At 45.4% G+C, this 14,620-nt stretch overlaps 1 protein-coding gene across 1 annotated transcript in view; it reads right to left on the bottom strand.

Annotated features, from left to right (window-relative positions):
* sec23a (Sec23 homolog A, coat complex II component) overlaps nt 1-14,620 on the bottom strand; it is a 132,851-nt gene that overhangs the window by 108,074 nt on the left and 10,157 nt on the right. Inside the window, exons 2-4 of the mRNA XM_070877892.1 lie at nt 5,180-5,421; nt 2,314-2,371; nt 1,562-1,648 (exon numbers count right to left, since the gene is read on the bottom strand). Coding sequence (XP_070733993.1) covers nt 1,562-1,648; nt 2,314-2,371; nt 5,180-5,400 — 366 coding nt within the window. The 5' untranslated portion in view covers nt 5,401-5,421. The remainder of the gene's footprint in view (nt 1-1,561; nt 1,649-2,313; nt 2,372-5,179; nt 5,422-14,620) is intronic.

The following is a 14,620-nucleotide window of genomic DNA, read 5'->3' as shown; positions in this document are numbered from 1 at the left end:
GAGGGAGGGGGAGAGAGAGAGAGGGAGGGAGGGAGAGAGAGAGGGAGGAGGGAGAGAGAGAGGGAGGGAGGGGGAGAGAGAGGGAGGGAGGGGGAGAGAGAGGGAGGGAGGGGGAGAGAGAGAGGGAGAGGGGGGGGCGAGAGAGAGAGAGGGGCGCGGGTCGGGGAACAGGAGCGCGGGTCGGGTCAGTCAGGGGGGGGAGCTGGTGTCGGGTCGGGGGGAGGGGAGCGGGTGTCTGGTCGGCGGGGGGGGGGGGGGGGGCGCGGTGTCTGGTCGAGGCGGGGGGGGGGGGAAGAGCGGGTGTCTGGTCGGGTCTGCTCAGCGGGGGAGGGGGGGGGGAGCGGGTGTCGGGTCTGGTCGGGGGGGGAGGGAGCAGGAGCTGGCCGTGGGAGGAGCCTCATTGACGCAGCCCCAGTGAGGCCATTGGGCCAGGGCTAGGGGCTGCGTGCTTCGGGCCCCTCCCACACAGTTCGGCGCCTGGAGCTACTGCACTTGCGTGCCCACTGTTGCGCGCATGTGCAGAGGTCCCGGCACTGTTTTCAGCGCCGGGACCTGGCTCCGCCCCCCACAGCTCGTGCTGGCTGCGCCGAGAGCCAGAGGACTTCCAGGTAGATGGAGAATACCGAGGATTTTTTTAGGCGCCGTTTTAGGCGCAAAAAAACGGGCGCCCCGCTCGGAGGGGCGCCCGTTTTTTTTTCTTGTGGAAACTTGGGCACATAGAGTCGGTAGTTTAACTTTGAAAAATAAACTGCAATTTTAATGAAGTAAATCAATTTCAGCTTTCTACTGATATCAGTGCACTGCTCAAGCTTTGGTTTCCAGTTTATGACATCATTAAAACTCTCAGGAATTGTTGCCTTGGATGGTGGCTGGGAACAGGCGGCCAGGGCCAGAAGAGGCCCAGCAAGGTCAGCTTAAAAAATAATCAGTTTACTTGTGGGCCAAGCGGAACTGAAATCTCCCCTGCTCTCAGTTTCCCCCTCCTCTCCCATGACCAGGACTCCCCTCCTGGATCACTTGCTTCGTGCCGTGGACTGATTGCTGGATTTTAATGACCGGGCAGCACCTTTCCGGTCACTTTGGTCGGGAAGTTAGCAAGGGACATGCTAATGAGGCCCAGCCATTTAAAATCGGCCGAGCCTGCCTGCTACCATTCCCAGGCGGCCCAGTCACTCACTTTGCCGCCTGGGAGTTAAGATTGAGACCTGTAGCGCCAATGTGTAAAGTTATACAGCAATTTGATCTGAACAGGATTGCCACAGACCACTTGCATGATGCTGGCATTGAAAAGTTCAATTAAATTGAAATAGATAAGATCTTTTAAATAGTTCTAGTTAAGCAATTCCAAAATAACAGATATGTTGCATGATCTTTGAAGATGGAGCAATTAAAAATGAAAGCACAATTTAAATTATTACAAACAAGAGGTTTAGGCACAGCACTGCAATTTAACTGTTTTGGATCATTGACATCAGTTTTTCTTCAGTGGTATTTAGTAATTTGGTGATGGTACAATTACCCAAAGTCCTACTGAGTGTAAATTGTGGTTCAAAAGCCCTACCTGGACCACGTATTCAATTGTGGAAAACTGTGGCAAAAGTTCTGCTGGTTGGTTCATCTCAGATATCCCAGAATAGGAAGGAGGAAACTGTTTTTAAAAAGAAGAAAATACATAAATATAGTTATTTTAAAAGCCACACTTACAAAATAACTTTCTCCTCCCTTTTATAGAAAATACTGTTTCACTCACTTTTGAGTATTTGGCCCAGTGAGATACAGTACATTCTGTATTCTCCAATACAAAGGTTGAATAATACATGGATCTAAAACCATTTTTTCAAGTAATTCAAGACATTACCATGCCTGCCTAATGGGTTCGATTCAGGTCATGAACACTTCCTGTACAATATATTCATGCGACACAGTATCTTAATACAAGCTGCAGCAAAACACAATACAGGTTGGACCTTCCTTATCAGGGACTCCCTTATCCGACATCACCCCTCGTCCGGAACGATTCCGGCAGCCTGGAGCGCATGCACAGAACGCGGCCGACTCCACCCCGACTTTGGGGCCGTGTCGACACTCAGCCCGCTGGGGCCGCACCGACACATCCTTCGCGGCCCGCCGAGGGCCCGTCGACACTTCGGGCCTGCCCGGTGCGCCGACCTTCTTCCCCCCTTCCTCCTCCCCGGCCTTGGGCAGCTGACCTCCCCTCATCCGGCAAAATCCCTTATTCAGCACAGGCCAGGTCCAGAGGATGCCGGATAAGGAAGGTTCAACCTGTACTAATATCCACAAAGAGCATCTTACCTGATTTCTCTGATAGCAGAAATTACAAGCCCACAGTTTCGCTTTGTAATCTACTTGACTAAAAACAAATAAAAATCAGTTAGAAAAAAATACTTAATATTGTATTCTACCACATTCTACCTGTGCATTACTCAATTTGTTTATTCACTGCATAGCAACAAAAATAAATAATTGCAGTGGAGCCAATTTAACCTAAATTATTTTTCAGACAGCTCAGTAGCCATCTCCAATGTTCTCTCCTGAATGACTCATAAAAGTAGCATCACATCAAATTTGATCCTGCTACCAACTCTTCAGACGTGAGGTAAGACAGTGAGTGTCAGAAAACCAGTTTACCTTGAGGGCCATCACACAACAGCCATAAAAGCAAACTTCCAACTCGAATGTGATGAGGAGTGGGAACACTAGCCACTTTCCCACCTCCCTAGCATGAGAACACTAGCAAAGAATAGGGATCAAGCATGGTAACTTTCCGGTCTGAATGGCTCCGTGCCTCACCAGGTTACAGAATCATAGACGTTTACGGCACAGAAGGAGGCGATTTCGGCCCATCGTGTCCGCACCGGCCAACAAGAGACTATCCAGCCTAATCCCACTTTCTAGCTCGAGGTCCGTAACCTTGCAGGCACTTGAAGTGCACATCCAAGTACTCTTTAAATGCGGTGAGGATTTCTGCCTCTACCACCCTTTTCAGGCAGTGAGTTCCAGACTCTCACAACCCTCTGCATGAAGAAATTTCCCCTCAAAATCCCCTCTCAACTTCCACCAATTACTTTAAATTTATGCCCCTTGGTTGTTGACCCCTCTGCTAAGGGAAATAGGCCCTTTCTATCCACTATATCTAGGCCCCTCATAATTTTATACACCTCAATGAGGTCTCCCCTCAGCCTCTTCTGTTCCAAGGAAAACAAACCTAGCCTATCAAATCTGTCCTCAAAGCTAAAATTCTCCACTCCCGGCAAAATCCTCGTAAACCTCCTCTGTACCCTCTCCAGTGCAATCACATCCTTCCTGTAATGGTGATCAGAACTGCACGCAGTACTACAGCTGTGGCCTAACCAGTGTTTTATCCAGTTCAAGCGTAACCCCACCCACCCCCAGCTCTTGTATTCTATGCCTCGGCTAATAAAGGCAAGCATTCTGTATGCCTTCTGAACCACCTTATCTACCTGGCCTGCTACTTTCAGGGATCTGTGGACATGCACTCCAAGGTCCCTTTATTCCTCTACACTTCTCAGTGTCTTACCATTTAATGTGTATTCCCTTTCCTTGTTAGCCCTCCCCAAATGAATTACCTCACACTTCTCCAGATTAAATTTAATTTGCCACCATTCTGTCCACCTGACGAGTTGATTGATATCTTCTTGCAGTCCGCAGCTTTCTTCTTCATTATCATGTGGTTATCCACTTATCCAATAAATCATCAGGACCTCGCCTGCAACATCCTTGTTCCGGTGTGTTAAAGTAAGACTCAAAAATGATAGCTTATGTACGTATACCCAGTTACTGTAATGTACAGAAACATTATACTCAAAGGTACACACTCAAAATTTTAACTTGTCTTTTCTCTCTATAGGTGCTGACTGACCGATGTATTTCCAGGATTTTTTGGTTTTGTTTGTTTTACAGCATTTGCAATTCTTTTCCTCTTTCTTTAAAGAAATTCCACATTTTAAGATGTGAATTTCAATCCTTCACACTAAAATAAAATTTGTAAAAGTGTTTAAATTATAGATAGTATATAATGCCAGATAATGGGCCCAAGTTTCCACAGGATAAAAAACGGGCGCCCCTCCGAGCTGGGCGCCCGTTTTTCGCGCCTAAAACGGCGCCAGAAAAAAACGCGCTATTCTCGAGCGCTTTGCAGCTCCTTGTCTGTTTGGCGCGGCGCCCAGGGGGGCGGAGCCTACACTCGCGCCGATTTTGTAAGTGGGAGGGGGCGGGTACTATTTAAATTAGTTTTTTTCCTGCCGGCAAAGCTACACATGCGCGTTGGAGCGTTCGCGCATGCTCAGTGTGAAAAAAAACATTGGCACTCGGCTATTTTTGTAGTTCTTTGTAGCTGTTTAATTTTTGAACATTTTTTAATAAAATCACATTGCCATCAGTACATCAGCACTGAGGCTTCCCTTCTCACTGTCTCCTTCCCCTCCCTCCCCTCCGCGGCAACAAACGGCTCTCTCCTTTCCTTCCCCTCCCTCCCCTCCCCTGCATGGCAACAAGCCGCTGTCTCCTTCCCCTCCCTCCCCTCTCTCCACGGCAACAAGCCGCTGTCTCCTTCCCCTCCCTCCCCTCCCCTGCGCGGCAACAAGCCGCTGTCTCCTTCCCCACAGGTAGGAACATGGTTTATTTAATCTTTTCTTATAAATTTTTATTCAGGTTGGATTTATTTGTATAATATTTGTATAAGTATAAATAAGGATTTATTATAGAATTTAATGACTTCCCTTCCCCCCCCACCTCGTTCTGGACGCCTAATTTGTAACCTGCGCCTGATTTTTTTAATGTGTAGAACAGGTTTTTTCAGTTCTACAAAAATCTTCACTTGCTCCATTCTACTTTAATTTGGAGTACGTTTTCACTGTGGAAACTTTCAAATCAGGCGTCAGTGGCCGGACACACCTCCTTTTGAAGAAAAAATTCTGTTCCAAAGTAGAACTGTTCTACCTGACTAGAACTGCAGAAAAAAAAATGTGGAGAATTGCGATTTCTAAGATAGTCCGTTCTCCACCAGTTGCTCCTAAAAATCAGGCGCAAATCATGTGGAAACTTGGGCCCAAAGAGTTGTTGTTCATGCTGCAGTGTGAAGTATCTACTAGCCAGTTAATCTTGTACTATTGTCTTTAAATCTGTATCAGTGACTTACCATAATGGATTCAAGACTGCACGGCAGGTTGCTCTACTGCAAAGCACAGGTTCATATTGAATTGGAGGTAAATCAGGCCGCTCTTTCAACGGCGTAAACAAGGTACCCAAAGGAACAACCATTCGGGTTGCCTCTAAACGGCTTGAAGGCCAAACATTCCAGCTTAACCGGACTCCATCCCGATCTTCATTCTGTTGGATGAACTCTATAAATGTTGCCATTGTGATTCTATAACCTTAAATCTGTGAAAGAAAAAAAAATATTATTTTCTAAGTGTCAAAATGAAGTTAAAGATATTATTACTTAAAAACAAACAAGGTTGGAAGCAGTGCTTTGAATGTTATTGAAGGCGCAAGTTACACCATGCAGCTTTTTTTCCCTGTGGCATTTGAGCTCGTGTAATTTAAGACGGTATAAATTTGAGCTGAGTAGAGTGAGCTCGTTTTTGAGCTGCAAGAAGGCAGTAGAAAATGTGCTAGGCCAGAAGAGTGCATTCAGTCTTGAGACGCCGTTGGACAAGAGATTTTTTTTGCCCTAAAATTCATACTTGTGCAAAGTGAGTAAGAGTAGTTTCAATCTTGGGAGAGTTTGAGTGTGGTGCGAGAGAGAGTTCAGGCTCATACTTTCTACATTTTTTAACCTAGACACAAACGGATGGCAGTGCTGGTAACCTCCTGATATGTGATGTGTGGGCGGCTATGGATCCTCGGTGTATCTAGGAGCAGAACATGTGCATTAAGTGGGGTAGATTGACTGTGTGATAGTGTAAAACAGGTGATGTTGACGTCAATGGATGTAAAACGAGCTGCCGATTCGGTATCATCCATTTTACACTATCGCACAAAGTCAAGATCTACTACAGTGTCTGAAAATTGAGTCTCTGGAGAACAGGATCTCGGTGTTTCAGCAGCAATTGGCCACGTTCTACAGCATCGAATGAGGGATTTCTGGCTCCAGAATGTAGTCACCCAATAGGCAGTGCTAGATGGTTCACAACACAGGGATAATATAGAAAAAGAGAAAAGTAGGTAACCATTCACAGGGGCAGCAGAGGAAGGCAGGTCTCACAGGTGCAGGAGACCCCTGGGTTACTGGAACTGTCCAATAGATACTTAGCATTGGACAAGTATGAGGTGGACAATGACAGAGGCTCAGAGGAGGGTGGTTCCAAACAATACTGCAGCACCGTGGAACAAGGGACTAGCGAAGGGGGTGAGATTGCAAGAATAGGGGAGCGGTAGTAGTTTAGGATTCTATAGTTAGGGGTAGAAGTGGCCTTTGTTGCAAATGTGACCAGAAGTCCAGAATGATATGTTGCCTTCCTGGTGCCAGGGTGAAGTACATCATGGGCAGGTGGGAAAACTTGTGTTTAGGGAGGGAGAGCAGCCAAAAGCCATGGTCCAAACTGGAACCAAAGACTCAGATAGAAGTCCATCTGAGGTATTGCAGAAGGAGTTTACGGAGTCAGGCACTAAATTGCTAAACAAGACCTCAAAAGGTAGTAATCTCCAGATATGTAAAATACAGGAGAGGAAGACGAATTGCACAGGGCTGGTGCAGAGGGGAAGGGTTCACATTCTTGGGCATTGGAATGATTTCTAAAACAAGGTAAGGCTTTACAGAAAGGACGTCCTTTACCTGAACTGAAGCCGCACCAACGTCATTTCAGGGGCTAGAAACATATTGATAAAGCAGTAGAGGAGGATTTAAACTAATATGGCAGGGAAATGGGGAAAACCTAGGTTTAAGATTAGAGGGAGAGAGCAGAGTGAATGAAGCTATTGAGATCGATGCAAATACTTAACTGAAATACATAGCGAGGTAATACTAACAGAAAATCTGATTCAATACATCCACGTTACTTGAACCACGCTGCAAATTTACAGCTTAGTGCAGAGGTAGTTCTATCAAAGTTCACACAAGGTATCTTGATATAGCATCGAACACTTCAAACAATGGTTCAAATTGTGACGGGATGGGAGGAAAGAAGCTATTAAATATTCTACTTAATATCAGTACTGGATCCACTTGTACATCGCTCAAGGGCACCGTAAGCAAACTCCTGAGGTTTGTGCCCTATTCCTTAGTCAAGATTTGATCTTGGGATTTCCCAAGTCAAGGTAGTGCAAATACTGACATATCAACAGCTTCCTGCTGCTCTGTATGCCTTCCAGGAGAGAAATGATTTGAATGGTGTACAATTTTAGATAAACATTACAAACATTTAAATAATCACAGGTTAAGTGTGTATACTACAGGTCCTGTAAGTGCCAACAAATGATGTAAAATCACTAATAAAATTGTCAATTTTTATTTTGATATTTCTGGTAACACATTCTTTTCATTGACATGTACACATTGAAGTTACCAGAAAGTTATAGGCTTTTGTACCCATCTAAAAAGCTACATAACACTTAACATATTGCGTTATATTATAGTAACGTTGAGTGTACATGAACTATCAGACTTTGTTCTTACAGATCACAAAAGCAGTAAAATATATCAGATAAATCCCTCGAGCTTTGTTCAGGAGGTGAACTAGATGATTAGATATCATGCCAAATTAGCACTGGACTTTCCTCAGACTACATAAAATAAGCAATCCATTCACTTCAACCAGACCAATCAAAATTACAGCTACAGGCAAAGCCTACTCTCCTCTGGCATAACTAACCTCACCATACATCGAACTATTTATTCTGTTCCCCTGGATAACCCCCGGCTACTATTCTCTACTGCTAACCGTCTTCTTAAACCCCTCTCCCGACTCCACCACACTCACCTCCAACAAGTGCGTGGAGCTCATGGACTTCTTTGTCTCAATCTTTGTGACAATCTGATCAGCTGTCTCTGCCACTTCCCTTCCTTCCCCGAACCCATCTGGCCAAACTTCCTCTGAGGCTTCCCCCTGCCTTAGCCCTGAACTCGCATCTTTCTCCAGTTTCTCTCCGATCTCCCCTCATGACCTCTCTACGCTCATCTTGTCCATGAGACCCACATCTTGCTCCTTGACCCTATTCCCATTAAACTGCTGTCCACCCTACTTCCTTTTCTGTCTCTCATGTTAGCCAACATTGTTAACAGTTCTCTCTCCTCAGGTACTGTCCCCCTTTCCTTCAAATCTGCAGTCATCATCCCTCTCCTCAAAAAAACAACCCTTGGCCCCACTGTGCTTGCTAGCTACCGCCCCATCTCCAACCTCCCTTTCCTCTCCAAAGTCCTTGAACATGTCGTCGCCTCCCAAATCCGTGTCCATCTTTCCTGGAACTCCAGGTTTCAATCACTCCAATCTGGTTTCCACCCCACCACAGTACCGGAACGGCTATCATCAAAATCATAAATGACATCCTTTGTGACCATGACAAAGGTAAACTTATCCCTCCTCGTCCTTCTCAACGTGTCTGCAGCCTTTGACATGTATTGACCACTCCATCCTCCTCCAACGCCTCTCCACCATCGTCCGATAGGGTGGGACTGCACTCGCCTGGTTCCATTCTTAGCTATCAAATCGTAGCCAGAAAATCACCTGCAATGCCTTCTCTTCCCATTCCCACATTGTTACCTCTGGTGTCCCCCAAGGATCTATCCTTCGCCCCCTCCTATTTCTCATCTATATGCTACCCCTTGGCGACACCATAAGAACATAAGAAATAGGAGCAGGAGTAGGCCATTAGGCCTCTTGAGCCTGCTCCACCATTTGATAAGATCATGGCTGATCTGATCATGGACTCAGCTCCACTTCCCTGCCTGCTCCCCATAACTCTGTATTCCCTAATCTCTCAAAAATCTATCTCCGCCTTAAATATATTCAATGTCCCAGCCTCCACACCTCTCTGAGGCAGAGAATTCCACAGGTTTACAACCCTCAGAGAAGAAATTCCTCCTCATCTCAGTTTTAAATGGGCTGCCCCTTATTCTGAGACTATGTCCCCTAGTTTTAGTTTCCCCTACGAGTGGAAATCATCCAAAGACACGACGTCAGTTTCCACATGTACGCTGACGACACCCTACTCGCCCCACCACCACTTCTCTTGACCCCTCCGTGGGCCCCAAGTTTTGGCCCGCGCCAAAAACGGCGCACCTCCGAGCTGGACGCCTGTTCTTCGCGCCTAAAAGTGCGCTAGAAAAAAAACTTCGATATTCTCCGGCTCCTCGGAGCTCGATCTCAGCTTGGCGCGGCGCGCTCTTCACAGCGGGGGGGCGGAGCCAAACACTCGCGCCGATTCTGTAAGTAGTGGGGGGCGGGTCCAATTTAAATGAGCCATCGTGGTGCCGGCAACCCTGCGCGTGCGCGTTGGAGCGTGCGCGCACGCGCAGTGTCAAACAAACATTGGCACTCTGCCATTTTTAAAAGGACTCGGCTGCCGTCGAGCCACTGACGCCGCCCCTTAAGCGTGGCCGAATGGCCTCAACCCCCTGGAAAAGCTGCGTGCGTCTGGTGTTGATCCTTCGGCTGCCGGCCAGCCACTGACGCCGCTCCTATTCCATGGCCGAATGGCCTCAGCCCCCTTGAAAAGCTGCGTGCCTCCGGTGTTGATCCTTCGGCTGCCGGCCAGCCACTAAGAGAATGAAGGCCTGCCTGCAGCACAGCAGCTCAGCTCGAAGGCAGCTTGCTGCCACTGTTGGGGCTGCCGTCGAGACACTGATGCCACACCCCTGCCTGTCTCCAACATGAAAGGCCTGCCTGAAGCACTTTCACACAGGTACGAACATGGTTTATTTAATCTTTTCTTTGCTTATAAATTTTTATTCAGGTTGGATTTATTTGTATAATATTTGTATCAGTATAACTAAGGATTGATTGTAGAATTTAATGACTTCCCTTCCCCCTCCTCCCCCCCGACCTCGTTCCCTACGCCTAATTTGTAACCTACGCCTGATTTTCTAAAGTGTAGACAAGGTTTTTTCGAGCGTACAAAAATCTTCACTTACTCCATTCTAAGTTAGTTTGGAGTAAGTTTTCATTGCCGAAACTTTGAAAACAGGCGCCAGTGGCCGGACACACCCCCTTTTGGAAAAAAAAATTCTGTTCCAAAGTGAAACTGTTCTAACTGACTAGAACTGGAGCAAACTAAATGCCGATAATTTGAATTTCTAAGATACTCCGTTCTACACCAGTTGCTCCAAAAAATCAGGAGCAACTGAGGCCGAAACTTGGGTCCATGGTCTCTCAATTGTCAGACTGCTTCTTCGACATCCAGTACTGGATGAGCAGAAATTTTCTCCAATTAAATATTGGGAAGACCGAAGCCATTGTCTTTGGTCCCTGCCACAAACTGGCCACCGACTCCATCCCTCTCCCTGGCATTTGTCCGAGGCTGAACCAGACTGTTCGCAATCTAGGTGTCATGTTTAACCTTGAAATGAGTTTCCGACCATAAAATCGTCAGCAGAACTAAAACCACCTATTTGCACCTCCGTAACATTGCCCATCTCCCCCCGCCCCACCTCAGCTCATCTGCTGCTGAAACTCTCATCCGTGCCTTTGTTACCTCTAGACTCGACTACTCCAACACACTCCTGGCTGGCCTCCCACATTCTACCCTACGTAAACTTGAGGTGATCCAAAACTCGGCAGCCCATGTCCTAATTCGCACCAAGTTCCACTCACCCATCACTCCTGTGCTCGCTGGCCTACATTGGCTCCCAGTTAAGCAACTCCTCAATTTTAAAATTCTCATCCTTGTTTACAAATCCCTCCATGGCCTCGCCCCTCCTTATCTCTGTAATCTCCTTCTGCCTCACAACTCCTCGAGATGTCTGGCCTCCTCAAATTCTGCCCTCTTGAGCATTCCTGATTATAATTGTTCAATCAGCTGCCTGGACCCTAAGCTATGGAACTCCCTCCCTAAACCTCTCCGCCTCTCTATCTCTCTTTTCTCCTTTAAGACGCACCTGAAAACCTACCTCTTTCAACTACCATAATTTCTTGCTATGTGGCTCAGTGTCAAATTTATTTGTTTTGTCTTATAACTCGTGTGAAGTGCCTTGGGACGTTTTATGATGTCAATGGCGCTATATAAATACAAGCTGTTGTTGTTGTTGTTGTCAAACAAAATAGTTATGACACTACTGATCAATACTAAGCTAGCATCCTCTGTCACTTTAAACTCAATAACACACTGAAATTGGCCACAAAATCAAAATGGAAACAGGAATTGGTCTGTCTCATTGGTCGGGGTGGGGAACAATTCTTGAATCTATGCTGTAGAACAAAAGAGCCGAAGACTATTCCCTACTGGACCAGAAACATACAGGTCTAGGAAGCAGTCCTGGAGGCATTCTAAAATGTGTTCCCCACTTTGACCATATGCATTACCTTTATTCCACAGTCTGGTTGCAAATATCATCATTACAAATAGATCAATCTTATTTATACAATGAAAGAACATTATCATGCAACCTTAAAAATGGTGCCATTTATGTAAATTATATCATAACTGTCATGAGAAAGAGATTTGCATATACGCAGACGCTTATCACATCTTCATGAATTGTCCCAAAGTACTGTTTTGAACTGCAGTGACTTATTATATGGCAGTATTCAGCAGCGATTCTGTGCACAGTAAGTTCCCACAAAAAGTAATTCATTTATAGTTCAGTTTTTTTGTGGTATTGGTTGAGGGAAGAATGTTGTTCAGAACACCAAAGGAGTTCCCCACTCTTCAAATCGTATCATAGGATCTTTAACATTCACCTGAACGACTGGAACAAGCAGATGGGCCTTGGTTTCAGAGAGACATCTGAAGGGCAGTAAATGTGAATATGTTGTATTGCTTTACACACTTAAGTGTTAACTTTTCTGCCCACCCTGCTAACCTGTGTCTCCCTGTAGTTTTTCACAATCCTGGTCGCGATTTGCCACACCCAATTTGGTGTCATGAGCCACTTTCAATATTGCTGCCTCAACTTCCAAGGCCAGATCATTTCTGTGCATAATATTGAAGAGCAGCCCAAAAACATCATCCCATCACATCTTTACAATTAGAGATACTCCCTTTACTCCTACCTATGGCTTTGTGCCAGCCAATCATCTCTCTAGCCATGTACCGACATCTCCCTTAATTCTGTGTACCTTTATCTTTGCCATGTCATGTAACAAACTCCTACCCTATGTAGGTTACTGTGCATTCCTAGTGAACTTTGTTCTCTGTATCACACAATTCTTTTGAAGTAACATAATAAAGCAGTTTGACTACTTGCTGGGCTTCAGATAAAATATAAGACGTTCATCAGTGTGTTGCAAGAAAGTTCACCACACTTGTACACACTGCATAAATAAGGTCATATCACTGATTTGAAAATTTGACTTCTCTGTAGATAGCTCATGTGACATTGAAAAATCAGAATTACAGAATTTTACCAAGAATTACTTGGTAGACATTTATCCCACAGCAGACAATGTGAACTTTTCTTCCATAGCAAAGATTGCATCTTACAGGGAACGTAGCTTCTGATTGTTCTCAGAACACACCATATCCACAAAACTTTCTAAAATAGACACATTTTATGATTTTTTCTTTTCAAACTAGAAATAATTGTTTAACAGGAGGTGGCAACCAGAGGTCAAATCCGTCGATACACCCTCTCCAAACTGGAGGAAAACATGCTGGGCATCGTGGATAGGGGAGAATTATGGCCATGGAGACTGGAAATGCTGGAGGTGACGGTGCAGAGTACCTTCACACCATATCCTCTTTTTCCCTTCTTACTTCTATTTCTCCAAACACACTCTGCATGACAAACTGCAGCTACTTTCAGACAAAAATCACACTAAAATCTAACCCTTGTTCATCTTTTAAAGGTGTTGAAATGGCCTACCTAGCAAGCCACTCAGTTGAACCAAACCACTACAACAACAACTTGTATTTATGCAGCGCCTTTAATGTAGTGAAACATCCCAAGGTGCTTCACAGGAGTGTTATAAGATTTTTAAAAGTTTGACACCGAGCCACAGAAGGAGAAATCAGGGCAGGTGACCAACAGCTTGGTCAAAGAGGCAAGTTTTAAGGAACATCTTGAAGGAGGAGGTTTAGGCAGGAAATTCCAGAGCTTCGGGGCTAGGCAACAGAAGGCATGCCCACTAATGGTTGAGCGATTATAATCATGGATGCTCAAGAGGGCAGAATTAGAGAAGCGCAGACATTTCTGGCGGTTGTGGGGCTGGAGTAAATTACAGAGATCGGGAGGGGCTGCTGCAGTCTGTGTGGTGATTCTTATTACCGGATTTCGTAACGGTTTGATACAACTGAGTGGCTTGGTAGGCCATTTCAGAGGGCAGTTAAGAGCCAACCACATCGCTGTGGGTCTGGAATCACAGATAAGGACATTAGTTAACCAAATGGGTTTTTACAACAATCGGTAGTTTCATGGTCACCATTACTGATACTACCTTTTTATTACAGATTTATTTAATTAACAACATTTATAGAATCATAGAGTGGCTTCAGCACAGGAGGACGACATTCGGCCCGTCAATCCCGTGCTGACTCTCTGCAACAGCACTTCAGCTCATACCACTCTCCCGCTCTTTCCCTATATCCCTGCAAATGTTTTTCCTTCAGGTACTTATCCAGTTCCCTTTTGAAAGCCACGACTGAATCTGCCTCCAACACAAGGCAACACATTCCAGATCCCAACCACTCGCTGTGTAAAAAGGTTTTTCCTCATATCGCCTTTGGTTCTTCTGCCAATCACCTTAAATCTGTGTCCACTGGTTCTCGACCCTTCTGCCAATGGGTATCTACTCTGTTTAGACCCCTCATGATTTTGAAATCTCCTCTCAACAATCTCTGCTCTACGGAGAACAACCCCAGCTTCTCTCATCTAGCCACGTAACTGACGTACCTCATCCCTGGAATAATTCTTGTCAATCTTTTACGCACCCTCTTAAGGCCTTCACATCCTTCCAAAGTGTGGTGCCCAAAATTGGACACAATACTCCAGGTTAAGGCCGAACCAGTGTTTTATAAAGGTTCATCATAACTTCCTTGCTTTTATACTCTATACCTCTATTTATGAAGCCCAGAATCCCGTAAGCTTTATTAACCGCTTTCTCAATCGGCCCTGCCACCTTCAACGATTTATAACCCGAGGTCTCTCTGTTCACACACCCCCTTTAGGATTGTACCCTTTAGTTTATATTGCATCTCCTCATTCTTCCTACCAAAATATATCACTTCGCACTTTTCTGCATTAAATTTCATCAGTCCGCCCATTCCAGCAGCCTGTATATGTCCTTTTAAAATTGATCACTATCCTCCTCACTGTTGACTATACTTACAATTTTTGTGTCGCTTGAGAGTTTGGAAATTGTGCCTTGTACACCCAAACCCAAGTCATTAATATACATCAAGAAAAGCAGTGGTCATGGTCCCGACCCGTGAGGAACACCACTGTATATCTTCCTCCAGTCCAAAAAACAACTGTTCACCACTACTC

Source organism: Pristiophorus japonicus, chromosome 4, assembly GCF_044704955.1.
Source record: "Pristiophorus japonicus isolate sPriJap1 chromosome 4, sPriJap1.hap1, whole genome shotgun sequence".
Lineage (NCBI taxonomy): Eukaryota > Metazoa > Chordata > Chondrichthyes > Pristiophoridae > Pristiophorus > Pristiophorus japonicus.
The sequence above is the reverse complement of the archived record's forward strand: the minus strand, read 5'-3'. Positions and strand labels throughout refer to the sequence as shown.